Genomic DNA, 15,077 nt, shown 5'->3' with positions numbered 1-15,077 from the left:
AGTTTTTTAGTATGCCCCGACAGTTCCAGTGATTTACCCAGTCAACAAAAAAACATTGGATTCTAATTGGAAATTACCATTTGGAAATTTCCAAATGTGTTTTCGACACCATTGGAAAATACCAATTGGCCAAAACCAACTGGACTATTCCAATTGGTAGACACCAAATGGTCCATTCTATGGCCGATACCAACTGGGCTGCTCTGATTATCGGGCACCGGATGGCTATAAAACAGTCAGGAGGCAAGCAGTCTATTAACAATAGCACTTTATTACAGGGATCTGCCCCACGGGCATGTAGATATAAGAATGAATAAATGAATAAATAAATAGTCATGAAGCAAAAAATCTTGTTGCTGATACTAGCTTGAAAGCTCCATTTCTTTTGCGAGCTCCCTGCAATCAAATAGAAGCACGACACAGATTGCTTTACTGCATAGAATCTACAGACCGAAAAGCAATTAACAAGGAATAATATTTAATGTGTGAACTAAAAAGAAATCCATTAAGCTGCACACTAAGATGCTCTTTGTGGAATGAAGTCATGGATGAGCATTCAATGCAGTAACCGCGTGAGTTTTGATACAAGCAGCCACAACAGTAAAAATAATTTGTGAGTCATGAAAACTGCAACATGGGAATGCTTGTTTTTGTTGGAAGCAAGTTACTGAATAACAACTGTGTCACCTTTTCGCCAACTTCTCAATGTCGGCGATTTTTTCGCTCACAAAACGGTTGAACTCTTTCAGCCCAGATGTCAGCAGGCCAGGCGGCATCCCCTTGGCCTGCAGCCGATCCCTGAAGCAGTCTGTTAGAAAAAATGATGCACAAACTGCACAAACAAAACAGTGCCAATGAATGATAAATCAGTTAGTAGATTAAAATTGTTGCCCTTCAATTCACTGCTATTGCCCGTGAAGAAGAAAAGTCAGCTGGACAATACACAAATTCAAGCAAACTGTGTCAAGCACAGATGGCTGTTACAGTATAAAACCGCTACAAAAGCTAAGATATATGGAGGCCCTTGCAGTTACCACGCAGAACTGCCACCTTCCAAGGGGTGAGCGGGATCTTTGGTTGGCGACCCGGGAACCGCAGGCAGTGTTTCCCTGAAAAAGTTTAAGGCAGCAGTGCAAAGAATATAAATTTGAACAGCAAGTTTGTGAAAAGCACACATTCCATTGCACAGAAGGAATAGGTTTACCTAGAAGAGATCGTTCTCTGAGCTCCCTGCGGCTCCACACCATCACCAATAATTCCTTTACAAACATGGAATCTTTCGTGAGGCCGCTAATGCGCTCCCATGCTGGTCTTGAAATTTTCAGGCCTTTGCCTATATCAATCTTCACAAAAAAAAAGATATTGACATGAAAGGCGTCTCAAGGGCAGGCATACAAAGAAAGCTGTACCAGATGATCTGGAAGAGGGCCTTCAGTAGCACAAACTGAGCCCTGCAACAGGTCAGGCTCCAGTTGAATGGTAGGCTGGCTGAGGTCAGGCTCTGCTGGGCTGAGGTGCGGCTGTGCTGGGCTAGGGTGCGGCTGTGCTGGGCTAGGGCCCGGGTCTGCCGAGCTCAGGCGCGACTCTGCTTGGCTGGACCTTTGACTATTTATATTCTTTGTACTGCTACTGTAACCAGCCTCTGCTATAATTCAAGAAAAAATAGTTATAACACAGATCATAAAACAAGGTCGTAAATTGAGAACATTAAAGAGAAAGAAAACGCCCAAAAAACATGCAACTGCGGCACATGCACATCAAATGCAAGCCAGGCATCTGAAAGTGCATTCATACCATTCAGAGCAATTATGGTCTCCTGGAGGCCATAATTCAGCTTTCTTATCCTTTGAATCTTTGCTTTCTGCTTGATAACTTTCTCCTTAAGTAATTCAATTTCGGCCGTTTGCTGCCGCAGTTTCTCTTGCAGCGATTGTAGCTCGCCCCCATGCTGCCCGTCTTTCGCCATAGTGTTCATTTTTTCTTCTTTTTTTCAAGGCAAGCCAAGAGATCATCTTTATCTCCGGCTTCCTTCCGCTTTTTCAGCGGTTTTGCGCACTGTGTAAGAATAACAAAAACATTAGGCTGAGAAAAAAATTTAAAAAGAGGCTTCATTATGCCATGAATTTCACCAAAAATAACTGCAATAACCTAACCTGTTGAGGTTCTTCATCATCAGTGTCACTGATATCAAAGCGTTTTTGAACACGCAGTCGGCTTCTTTTTGATCTTTCAATAATCTCCTTCTCCGAGTCTGCAAAAATTGTAAACGGCGAGATGTGAGACAATTGAGACACCATTTCCTTGCCCCAAAACCAATTCAACTTACATCAAACACAGCTAGAGTCACTTATATAGTGGCGGGTTCAGTTGTTGGCGATTCATAAAACGTGAAAGGAACTTGCTGTTTTATTTCGCATTTACGCAATGCGATCAAATTAATAGCAAAATTGTCATATGTCCTGCGCTGCAAATACAGCACTTTTATAAATGTATTTTCCAGAAGATTTGTATTATCCAGATCATCAACACTGAAAAAGTGCGTAAGCCGCAGCCATCCTCCACGCGCAGAAAAAAAGATTCAATAGTTTTATCTAAATTCCCATTATCAATACGTCCATTCATTAATTGTTTTGTACACAAATATCGATGTGACCACGTGCTCTGCTTCCAAGCATAGATCGCGGACGTAGGCTCGTAAAACAGCTTCACAATTAACGCTCAACATTTGCATCAGGCACACACATACCACACAAAGTTAACAGGGAAAAGTGCAGGTAATGGACCATTTGCGTAGGGTGCCTCGATGCGCGCGCGCCCTCTAGGGTGAGGTCACCCTTTGGGAGGGCGAGTGCCGCCTCCTCGGCCGGGACGGTCCACCTGCGGCCATTTTCAGCCCTTTCTCGCGGCGGCGCGGCGGCCGTAACTCGTGAGTTCGCTCTGTCGCCTTTTCTCTTGGTGCTGACCGGTGGCGCACATCGAAAAATGCCGGGTTTTTGTGTGCCGCAGTGCACCAACCACTCCAGAAAGGGATGGAGAATGTTTCAGTTCCCGAGGGACCCCAAGAGAAGGCTGCTTTGGACAGTAAAGACCAAGCGCGACCAGTGGCAGCCGACAAACACATCGTGCATCTGCAGCGTGAGTAAAACTTTCCTTCGTATGCCAAAGGATTCGCATGTGCGTGCCGTTGAGGTACGCGATTTATTTTTATTGAGAGAACGTGTGGAAGGTCTGAACAGGGACATGTAAATATGATCGCTCTGAAATTAAGTGCCGCTGAGGATTAGCAACTTCGTGCACAGGGATTGTGTGGCAAATGTTGGGAGCAAATTAGATTGCTCACAGAACGAGTATCGCTGCCCGGAAATTTCCGCACCTTTTAAGAAAGCAAAAATGCCCGCGTTCACTTGACGAGAGAGACTGAAAAAAGAAAAAAAAAGGAGGCGTTGTTCGAGTATTTTCCTTCGAATGAGACTTTCTCGCTGAAAAAAAGCTTGAGGCCTTTTTTGGTGCGCCTGCTCTTCTGACTCACTGACTGCATTTTAACTTGAAACAATGAACATGAAATCTCTTCACAATGGCGCACACAATTCCCCTTCATAGTAAAATAAAGGAAAAGTGCAGTCTATTTCGATTATGTGGGCTCCTAAGCAATCATTATGTTGTGTAAAGGCGAGAGCGTTACTTGTTGCTGAGTGTAGGGCTGCGGCGAAATACTACTGCAATGTGTAGTGCGGCTATGTAATTTTTGCGATGCTCCGAAAGTTGCTTATTATGAGGTCGCGACAAAGCGAGACGACAAATCGGTCATATTGCGATCTCTCAGCTGGGTTTTATTTGCGGAGTTCTCACCATGCCCTGCCGCCTACGGCCACGCTTTGCTGTCTCGAGTGGTGATGCGGACGCGAGTGATTGAACCTCAGACGGTGAGGACGGCATAGCACCGCAACCTCGCTCTCCGAAAACTGAAGGCCAGCTGATGTTGACCGCGGGATTTTCCTTTTAATGCACTCGGTAGCTGCAGAAATATTCCGCTGTCTGCTCGCTCCTTCCTTCCCAAGAAAGCTATGCTCGATCCCAAGAAAGCTATGCACCAACTCGCCCAGCAAGAAGTTCTTCTACATTCCTTCACCACGCCGACAGGTTTAAACTTCTGCATTGTCACCCCCGGCGGTGACAATACACTCGTAATAACCCCCCCCCGCCCCCCGGGTTAATTACGGGGGGGGGGGGGGGGGGTGCTTGCCACGCATTCCTGCCACGGCAACGGCGGGCTTTTCGCACAACGAGCCAAGGAATGCGAGAGCTGCCCTCGCATTAAAACGTTTAGCGACAGCCGTAACAGTGTACCGACTGCAGCTCACATCACTGATGCCACCTAATTGATTTCATTGCTCGGTATAAGATGCGCGGAAAGCCGCTTATAGTACACATGGCATAATTGTGCTCCTGTGCTTGTTACAAATAAAATTAGTGGTACTGTCTTAAAAACTTTATAACAGGTGAGAAAAAGTGAATTTGTTCGATTAGTAATGCATGCGAAAATAAAGCTTCACTTTTTCAGTGCATTCTGCATAGGCTTTTCTTGGTACCTGCTATCACTTATTTCGCACCCTGTCCTTGAGCACATGCACCCCCTCGTCTCTATGACCTGCATTGTTTGCTGCGAGCACATATTCATGATGACTGGAATTTTTGTTCGCACGTTGCTATATTAATTATCTATACTTGGGGTCTGTAAATAAAATCTCGCTCTGGGTGCTCTACGGATGCTCTCCGTCAAGCAAGTGTAAAACAAAGTTTCATTTATGGCACTCTTGGTTATACTACACAGTTTTGGACATACCAGTTATATGATATACTTGGTTTTGTCTATATCATCTACAGTGAAACAAAAATGCTAATGTGCCTCAACCTTACACATTCATTTGCAGGCTCACTTTGAACCAAGCAGCTTTGAACAGCATCGTTCAGATGGATGGAAAAAGCTGAAGCCGAATGCAGTTCCAACTCTTTTTTCATTCAAACGTAAGTTGTTATTTCTAAAGTCCGGATAAGTATTATATAGCTATTGTTACCTACATTGCTTACAAGCCGTCTCGGGAACATGCTTGTGGATAGCATTAAATAAAAAAAAAACATTTTTAACCTTCTGGAAATGTCGGGTTCGTGCACGTTAGCGTACAACATTAACATGCTTGCTCCAGTTTATGTGCGTTCTCAAGAGTACACTGTAGAAAAGATGTGATCCTTGGTCCCATCTTGCTTGTTGTAGAAAAGAATGTACTAGCTCGCCAGGTCGAATAAACCGATCTTAAAGTGCATATTTTTTTATGTTGCAGCTTTACCTAAGGAGCGAAAAGCACCGAAGGAGAGAGCGGCTTCAGAGATCTCGCTGTCAAATGGTAAATCAGATGCGACCCCCGTGGAAGCAAGCAGCTCGTCATGTGAAGGAATAACGCTCTCTGAGACCACGGAGCAGTCTCAATTCAGACCTCCGCTTCAGGAAGATACATCCGAAATGGACTCGTTCCAGGTCAGCAATGTCATTGCTGAGTGTCCACAGCAGGTTCAGGATGCAGACAGGAGAGAGCAAGCCGGCGAACCTAGTGGGACCCAGACTGCTTCCTCGTATTCTGCAGAGCTCAAGAAGCAGCTAGCGGACATCACACAGACCTTCAGGACCATCATGCTGCCGCCAGAAACAGTATTAAGGGCCTCAAAAATCAAGTTCAGAGACTTGAAAGCGAAATCAGGAATTTTTCAAAAAATGTCAAGTTCCTGAATGAAGATAAGCTCCGTGCTCTGTCTAGGAGCAACAACCGGGGCAATTCCTGGACGCCTGAAACGGTCAAGCAAGGCCTTCAAATTAAGTTCGCTTCCGGGACAACTGGATATGAAACGCTCAGAAAGCTGGGATATCCCCTTCCGTCAAACAGGACACTGACTCGCAGGCTCGAAGGTTTGAAGTTCCTTCCGGGGATACTTCACGAGGTGATTGACGTCATGCGGTGCAAGGCAATGGCCATGGAGGAGGTGGAGAAAGATTGCATCCTTTTTTTGGATGAAATGGAGATTTCAAGTGGATATGAGTTGGAACGTGCTGAAGATGCGCTCCTTGGAGGAAAGACGCTACCGCCAAAGCCTGACGAGCCTGCCAATCACGCGTTAGTGTTCATGCTAGGCGGTTTAAATCAGAGGTGGAAACAGGTGATCGCTTATGAATTCACCGGACATCACGTAGAGGGCTCTGTGCTCAAGCACTATGTCCTTGAGCTTGTTCAATTATGCAGCCAGGTGTCCCTCAGAGTTCGTGTTGTGACATCTGATATGGGTGCGTCAAATCGAGCGATGTGGCGAGACTTTGGCTTTTCAAGTCACAGGAACTCCTCAACTGTGTGCTCTATACCACACCCATGTTTGGATGGAAAGCAACTGTTTTTCACGGCTGACCCTGCACACGTTCCCAAAAATCTCAGAGGACAGTTACTAAGTTCATCAGTTTTTACGTTGAGTGACGCCACTGTAAAGGAGAACAACCTGCCATCATCAGAGGTCAAACTCGAGCATGTTCAGGCTGTGCTCGACTATGACGCAGAGCACGAGCTCAAGGTAGCGCCCAACCTATGCGAGGTGCACACTAGCAGTGGCCATTTCACGAAAATGAAAGTTGGTGTCGCCGTTCAGTTTTTCCGCGAAGCACCAGCTGCTATTCGGTTTTTATTAAGAGCATCTGTAATTGAAGAAGAAGCTGAAACCACTGCATAGTTTTTGGAGCTCATTTTCAAATGGTATTCTCTAATGTCGTCTCGCAACCCAACAATGGCCTTAAGTCGCAGAAGTATGGCCAAGTATTATGCCGCCCTAGGCACGTTGCACACGGCAATGGAGACCATTAGAAGTACGAAAATGGGGTCCACATCACTGTGGAAACCATGCCAAGCTGGCCTTCTCATTGCAACAACCGTTGTCATCCACCTCCAAGAAGTGTTGCTGGGAAATGAGGGGTACGATTTTTTTCTTACCAGCAGACTCTTACAGGATTGTCTGGAGAACCTCTTTTCGGTGGTTCGACTAAGAAAACCTGTGCCCAGTGCGTATGATATGAAATGCGCTCTGAGGCTTGTGAGCGTGAGCCAGTTTTTATTTACCCCACGGACGACGAGCTACGATCTCGATGACCGCGAATATCTGGTAGACCTTCTCTCCCAGGCAAAGAAAGAAAGGACAGAAGTGGAAGCTGATGAGATAAATGACTCAGAAATTGTTCATTGAAGAACTGTCCACAACAGAGTGCAGAATTCTACACTACATAGGAGGCTTCATTTTGAAAGGAATCTTGCCGTCTGTCAGCTGTAATACATGCGCCAAGACTCATGTCAGAGAACATGACTGAGGTAGTGAAAATAAATTTCTACATCTCTCTGACATTGTACGCGTTCGCTGTTTCGTGAGCGCTGTGGTCGGAGGAACTTATTTTCAGTCAGGTCTGGTTATCTAGGCACCGTTCTGCTGTACGACGCTTTTCGGTAGAAAAAGATTGGAAACCCAAGATCAGACTAAAAGAACACATTTTGTATATGCCCGGTTACTGGCATGCATATGAAGCCTTTAGGAAGCCCTTATCCAGTTTTTTTAGCTTGGCACTATAGCCTGGTAAAAGACTGCATGTGAAAACATTACAGCAGGTAGAAACAGCTCTGTAATTGTAACGCTAGTCATGTTCCGGTTTGCAGCATTTGTCACAGTTATGTGCAGGTATGAATATACTTCTTGATGCTTATGAAGTACTTGCTGCCATTCATTTCAGGCACATTTTGAAGAAACAAGTTTCGAGCAAAACAGACAGGATGGCTTAAAGAAGCTAAGGCCAGATGCGGTTCCCACACTTTTTACTTATCGAGGTAAGCTTCTAATTTTGATCCATCTCTTAAATACATCTCTGCCTCATTCATATGAAATGTTTGCAAAGAAATTTGTCTACACGTATACGGTAGTGCTGTGGTTGCTTTGTGCAAGCTCAAAAATGTGCGCTCATCTGCTTTTAGAAGGCTGCAAAGAAAGGTTCATCACCATCAGCATTTCAAGGTCCATAGCAGGACGAAGCCTATCCTACTGACTTCCCTTTAACCGGTTCCTGTGCCATCTGTGGCCACATTATCCACACAAACTTCTTGGTCTATTGATATGGCTTTTATATCCAAGCATTCCTACAGCGCATGTTTGCATCAGCATCTAGATCCCTAGCTAGAAATTTGTTGGGATCCATGCAATTCATTTCTTGTAAAACTAAATCGCGGGCATAAAAAATTATGTATATTGCACGTTATTGTAGGATCATGCATTCGAACAGCACCTTCAAACATAAAATCACCTTAAGCCGTGTTTTAACGGCTTCTGCATTACCTCTGGCTCATTTTTCACTGTAGATTGAAAAAAAAATGAATGAATGACAATTGAAATCTTCCGTGTAAGCCATAAAGGTATAAAGTATGGCACTAAACAAAACTTTTGCCACCTAACTCTCTGCCTACCCCTACTATATTTGCTTTTATTGAACACCCACTGCTTCTCTAAGGGACTACTGTTTATCTTCTCTACACATTACATGCACTCATATATATGATACTAAGATCCAAAACGTAACACACAGATATAGCCTTGTATTCAAAGAGCACAAGGCCACCTATAGTGTGTTTATACTTTGTATAGCGTCGTTTTTTCTTTATAATTCACCCGACGCCTGCGAGAAAGGGGGCGTCTAGAATCAAACAAATATCCTGCAGCAGACTGCATTCTGTGCTGTCTCATTTGTTCTATGTCACCTGGCACAGAAGCTAAAATGGCAAAATTCAGGACGATTAGTAATTCTAGTTGCATCAATGGTACCTCAGCTGCTAACACAACCTGCTGTTGAGCACAATTTTGCACGACTGAATCATTGCCAGTCGTAGCATGCTTTCCGACGCTGTTAAATATGCACTGGCGGTAAGAAATCTAAAGCCCCCCAGTACAGCTTTGGGATCTTAAAACCCAACTGATATTACTACTCCTGAAGTTTATTAGGAAGTTTTATGCAGGTACTAGGTTGCTCTTCTGTAAATGCAGAATTTCTGCAGTTCTTGAGTGTAGTGCTACCCTATTGACTGAATTTTTTTATTTCAGCCATCCCGAAACACCGGAAGCCTCCGAAGAAGTGGTCTTGCTTTCGTCCGGCCACGCCAACGCAAAGCCCAGTACTTGACCCCACTGGAAATGAACCATGTGGTAGTGCTGCTCTAGAGCCTGTCTTCGCAACAACAGCCGAACAAACACAAGACTCGGCTGTGAGTGGCAGCATGAGTTCCCAGGACACTGTCAGTCCACTACAATGTGCTCAGGTACCAGGGTATGATCAATCTTTAACAACCACCTTGCTGCCGCCCAAAGCTGTCGACACTGTTATCTATGCAGACAGCGTTGCCCATTCCTTTCTGAGAACAGATAAAGCCCGTGGGGAAGATTCCACTGATGCAAGTCGACTTCCTCTGCCCGCAGCTTCACCCATGGAGGCCGAATCCTTAAGCGCTGAAAGGTCACAGCATAGTAATGAGCGATCAAGTAAAGAAATACCTCAAGCTGCATTCACACTTGGTTCAAGTACGGCTTCAACTGACTTGTCTCTTCAAAGACAGAATGCTGAGCTGAGAAAGAGAAATAAGGACTTGGCCCAAAAGTACAGAAACCTACAGAGGCTTCACGAGCAAACAAAGAGAAAACTGCGCAGTCTTGTAAAGAAGTCACAGTCGCCACAACAAAAAATGATAACCTTGGAACAATTACCGTTCCTCAAACACGACCAGAGAAGGGCTTTGACGGTGAAAACTACGAAGGGCCTTAAGTGGTCTGAGAAGACTGTTCGAGAGGCCCTTCAAATAAAGCACGCATGTGGAACAGCAGGCTATGAATAATTAAGATCATTATCATATCCACTGCCATGCAATAGGACATTAATACGAAGGCTTCAAAATATTAAATTTTTGCCTGGAGTTCTTCATGAAGTTTTTAATGTCCTGAAATCCAAAGTAGCCACAATGCAAGACATAGAAAAAGACTGTGCTCTTCATGGATGAGATGGAAATCTCCCAAGGATTTGACCACGATCGCTCGCTTGATTGCTTTTTTGGGAGCAGTACATTGCCGGAGTCCGCTACAGATGTTGCCAACCATGCTCTTGTGTTCATGGTTGGTGGCGTGAACACGAGATGAAAACAGGTTATCGCCTATCACTTCACTGGAAGGTCGATAGATGGCTCTATTTTGAAGGACATTGTGTTCCACTTGATTGAGCTTTGTTTTCAAATCTCGCTTAGAGTGCTTGTTGTCACAAGTGACATGGGAGCTGCCAACCGTGCAGTTTGGCGCCTGCTTGGCTTGTCCAACCACAGAAACTCACAGACTGTCTGCTGTATTCCGTACCTGCACCTCCGTGGCAGGCAACTATTCTTTATGGCTGACCCCGCCCACGTCTTGAAGAACATCCGTGCCCAACTACTCCGAGTGGGAGAATTCACTCTGGGTGAAGAAACTGTTAAGGAACAAAGTCTTCCTTCTGGCACTGTCAAGGTGGAGCATGTTGAAGCAGTGTTGAAGTACGACTGTCAAAGTGAGCTGAAGATTGCAAATAGGCTGTCGGAAATCCACCTCAGCAGTGGACATTTCACTACCATGAAAGTGAACATTGCTGTGCAATTGTTCCGTGAGGCTCCTGCTGCTATCCGATATTTAATCCAACAAAACATTTTGCCCCCCGAAGCAGAGGCTACAGCGTGGTTCTTTAACCTCGTGAGCAGGTGGTACACCCTTATGTCGGCCAGACATCCGGTTGTTGCTCTGAGCGATATAGATCCTTCAAAGCATAAAGAGGCCACTGCGCTTTTGGAACTGACGTGCAGCACTTTCCGTCAAATGAAAATGGGAACAACGGCACATTGGAAGCCTTCACAAGCTGGCCTTCTGGCATCGACCACTGTTGCTCTCAGCCTGTCGCAAGACCTCTTGGACAACCAAAGCTACAAGTATGTGCTTCTTGGCCGGCTCGTACAAGATTGTCTCGAAAACATATCCTCTGTGTTGAGACTCAAGAAGCCAGTCCCTAGTGCATACGACGTTAAGTGTGCACTGAAGCTGATTTGTGTTGGACAGTTCATGCACACACCTACAAATTCTAGCTACGAGGTTGATGACAGCTTGCATCTAGCTGACCTCCTTGACCCAACTATCCAGAGACACGAAGGACAAAACCAAGAGCCTGAAGAGCTAGAAAACCTGTTTGTGTATGCTCTCACAGAAGCAGAATGTGACATTCTTGCTTATCTAGGAGGATTCCTGGTCAAGTCTGTCATGAAGTCCATTGGTAGCTGTAGTGACTGCAAAAATGCCCTTGTTGGAGATGCTACAAATCAGTATAGCAATCTTATTAAGCTTAAAGAGTACGTGAAAAATTCTGAGAACCTCATTTATCCAACGCAAGCAGTGATTAATGTCCTTATAGAACGTGAGGAGCAGTTTAAGACTTTTGCAGATATGAAGGAAATCATGGTGCTCAAAACCCCATTTGCTAGCATTCTGAATGCCCTGTGCAAGGCTGTCAAGTTTAACTTAGGTTGCTGTGAAACACATCATGCTCAGGCAGGGAAGGTCCTCCTGACAAAATATGTGAGGACAAGACTGAGGATCCATCTACGACAGCAGCATGCACAGAGGGTAAATGGAATGTCTAGCAAAACATGTGCCGCAACAAACCTGGTCTGAACTCTGAGAAGGATGGTAACATCATATGCTTAGATGCTTGCAGTCAGCTAGTTAATGATTTGGCCTTGCTTTCGTTGTTTTTCTATAGTTTGACACAACTCAAGAAAATAGGGGAGATGTCCTCAAAGAATTCTATCCAGCCAATGGCGCCAACCGATTTTCATGACACCATGTTTAATGCTGGGAAGTTGCATCGCTGGGAGTGGCAGATGAACGGCAGTTAACCGTGGCTTAATCGGATTGACCGCGTTGTCATGAAAATCGGTCACCGCTATTGGCTGGAGGGAAACGGTCGGGGGGCATCTGCCACTACTTCCTTGGGTTGTACCCGAATATAGCACTCTGACACTTTCACTGTGTATGTCGTGTGTACTTTGCTCGCCTGTAAATTGTTCACGTCTTTCAGCATATTTTTATGTCACCTCTCTGTAGCAAGCTGTTACTTGCAAATTGTGTGCACTAACCAATGAAGCTGCTTTGCTTCAGTCAGCATTTGGAAATAGCAAACTGATTTACAGTGCGTGCCACTAGTGTGTTCATCAAAGGTGAAGTTTTTAGGAGCAAGTGTTGGAACTAGATGCAAATGTGTAAACCACTGTTTCAAGTCTTTTGTGAAGTGCGTAACAGTCTTATTTTTGTGGCTGGAGCATCACTACCATGCCTTGCATTATTTAGGGGCTGTAAAACATACGCTCCCACAGAGTTGCCGCGGTGTTTCTCATTATCATTTGGGTTGTTTGCATTACTAGTCCTGCTAATTTAGCCCATTTATTGTGTCCTCTGTACCGCACTCATGCAATTTGTTCATGGCTATCAGTATATTTTGTTCTATGTAGAAGTGTTCATTGAGCAACGAAGCTGCTTTACTTCGGTCAATGTTTAAAAATAATAAGCCTGTTTGCAATTACACCATTAGTGTGCGCACCAGATATGTTTTACAGGAGTGACTGATATGTGTACAAAAATTTCACTGGTTTCACAGATGCTGATAATGGAAGAATGTAATTTCATATGCACTTTAGCTGGCTGCGGATGCTTATATATTCTGTCAGTTTGCTTGAGAAAGAATATGAGCACCTCCACTTTAATTGACAGTTGCCAGAAGTGTGTCGGCAATAAAAGAAGCTTCTTGAATGTTTACACGAAGGCGTCTGAAAATGTCATTTGGTTTCTTGATTTTAGGTTTTCTCACTTGTCCCATTGTTTGTATTGCTCCTCTTTCTCTGATTCCATTCCAGCAAGTCTCATGTTACACTCTGAACATTTGAGCCTCCTACTGAACACCCTGTGTAAGTTAGTTTCTCAGCACACGTGGAAAAATGGTAGGCAATGTGAAATGAAGCACTGCTTTAATGTTAACTCAATGGCAATCTGTACAAAACTAAGACGCTTACAACACTCGATCTTAATTTGTTAACATCAGCCTCAAGATTCCCTAAATTTTTTTAAGTATGTTTATACCTTTTGCTGAAGCTACAGTGTGCTAGTATGGGGTTGCATAGCTCATTGCGTAGAGCATGTGTAATTGCTCACAGAAGAGCAAAACGCACAAAATAATGGTACATTGCACACGCAAATGCCATCGTGATGTCGGTAATAGAACTACTGGGGCACTTAAGTCTCTTCCCGTGCTGTGAATGCATAAGCATTAGGTGCTACTGTTTTGCTTCTGTTGCGTGGTTTTATTTTGAACCTACATAGACCAGCGTTAGCTCGGTTTACCGTTCCATTTTCGATTCTACTCATCGAGACCTTTCAACGATATATGACGATGCTATAGCATTAGGTTCAATTTTAAATCAAATAACTAATTAATGGTAATTAAGACCTGCGATTACTCCGGTGGAATTATACTCGGCATAAGCTATCCAACGATATATAGCTTGATGATGGAGCATAACGATTGATTTTTAATCACGGTTATCTAATTAATGGTCGGTAAGACAAGATTAGTTCAGTGCAATTGTACTCAACATAAGCTATCCAGCGACTTAGTGATGTAGCGTAAATTTCAATTACATTACAATTAACTAATTACCGTTAATTAATTGAGACCTACAATTAGTCCGGTGCAATTATACTCGACATAAGCTATCCAACGATAGAACACTTGCGGCGATTATGCCCGACATAAGCTACACAGCCACTACGGCCACATTCTGTACAGGCCGCGCATGAACCAAGTAATTGATAAGCATTAAAAAGTGGGCCTGCGTAATCTTTTGATTACCGTCATAACATTAAATTCTGAACGCCCAACACCTAAGCTCGGTTAGTGCTCATCGTGAGGAGGAACCCTTTTTACGTAATTGATAAGCGCTGCCTTTTGGCGTGATGACGCGCGCAGAGGAGAGACCCGTTCGGAGTGTAATGCACCGTCGCTGAGAACTGCTCTATGTCGTCGGAACGGCGTCATCTGTTGGTACTAACTTCGAAAGAAACGCCGATAAACTAGAATATAAACTAATGTTGTTAGAATATAAACTGCGCTCGGAGCGAGCGGACGCATCTTAAATGCGGTCTGCGATTTTCCGGCGATTTCACCAGTTTCCGGCTATTTACAGCCACCAATTTTTCACAGGACGGCCCGCCACCCATCCGGCGTCACCTGTGGGACTTTTAACTACTTTCAGGCGAGTGTCTTCAACTTTACGGCCGATTTGCGGCAACGCCCGACCGCGGGAGCTAGGCCTAACGGCTCAGCACGCCTAGTGCGTGCTCTGCTCCCACCTGCGGCGGCGACGCCCGCTTCGCCTCGACGGCGCTTCCCTGCATTTAAAGATGCAGTACACAGTCACCGACACGGATGTTACCGCCGCGGAGCTGGCCGATGGCACTTGGACGGCGCTCGAAATGCAACGCCGCTACAGACGCCCGCCACCACCGGCAACGCCGCCGGCCAACACCCAAACGCCTGCAGCCACCACTGTCCTGTCAGACCAACGACCCCGCGGCCGTCCACCACCGCCGACTAAAAAACGACCACTTCCTCGCCTGCCTACAGAGGACTACAAAATCGTCTTCCGACCGCAAGGTACCGTCGACCTCAACGCAGTCGGCCCGGCCAAATTGGCGATGGCCATCTACAACGCCGCCAAGATCGACGGCCGCCTTGCAATCACCGCCGACCAAGTCCGCATCCACCCCACAAACAACACTGTTACCATCAGCACACCGGAAAAAGAACGGGCGTTCCTGTATGCTAAAATACAAACGTTAACCATTGACTCCAATGCCATCCGGGTAGCCACGTACGCCCCAGCCCCCGATGACTCCGTTCGAGGAAT

The 15,077-nt window shown here is 45.1% G+C and overlaps 1 protein-coding gene across 1 annotated transcript; it reads right to left on the bottom strand.

The window, feature by feature from the left end:
• Positions 1–560: 560 nt before the first annotated feature.
• Positions 561–1,966, bottom strand: LOC144133927 (uncharacterized). The gene is made up of 4 exons (XM_077666978.1): positions 1,795–1,966; positions 1,410–1,645; positions 1,205–1,343; positions 561–1,109 (listed from the first exon to the last, which is right to left on the bottom strand). Exons 1-4 carry the CDS (start codon positions 1,964–1,966, stop codon positions 1,006–1,008), a joined length of 651 nt encoding a protein of 216 aa, XP_077523104.1. The 3' UTR covers positions 561–1,005.
• Between the last annotated feature and the right edge of the window lie 13,111 nt (positions 1,967–15,077).

The sequence above is a fragment of the Amblyomma americanum genome, chromosome 5, assembly GCF_052857255.1.
Source record: "Amblyomma americanum isolate KBUSLIRL-KWMA chromosome 5, ASM5285725v1, whole genome shotgun sequence".
Taxonomy (NCBI): Eukaryota; Metazoa; Arthropoda; class Arachnida; order Ixodida; family Ixodidae; genus Amblyomma; species Amblyomma americanum.
This window is presented reverse-complemented; position numbering and strand designations above follow the sequence as displayed.

Bases quoted from the DNA above. Each gene is read 5' to 3' on its own strand.
- LOC144133927 (XM_077666978.1), bottom strand. From the start codon at position 1,966: ATGGCGAAAGACGGGCAGCATGGGGGCGAGCTACAATCGCTGCAAGAG. The intron at 1,344-1,409 runs GTACAGCTTTCT...TTTTTTGTGAAG, and splicing joins GCCCTCTTCCAGATCATCTG to ATTGATATAGGCAAAGGCCT. The intron at 1,110-1,204 runs GTAAACCTATTC...AAACTTTTTCAG, and splicing joins CAGAGAACGATCTCTTCTAG to GGAAACACTGCCTGCGGTTC.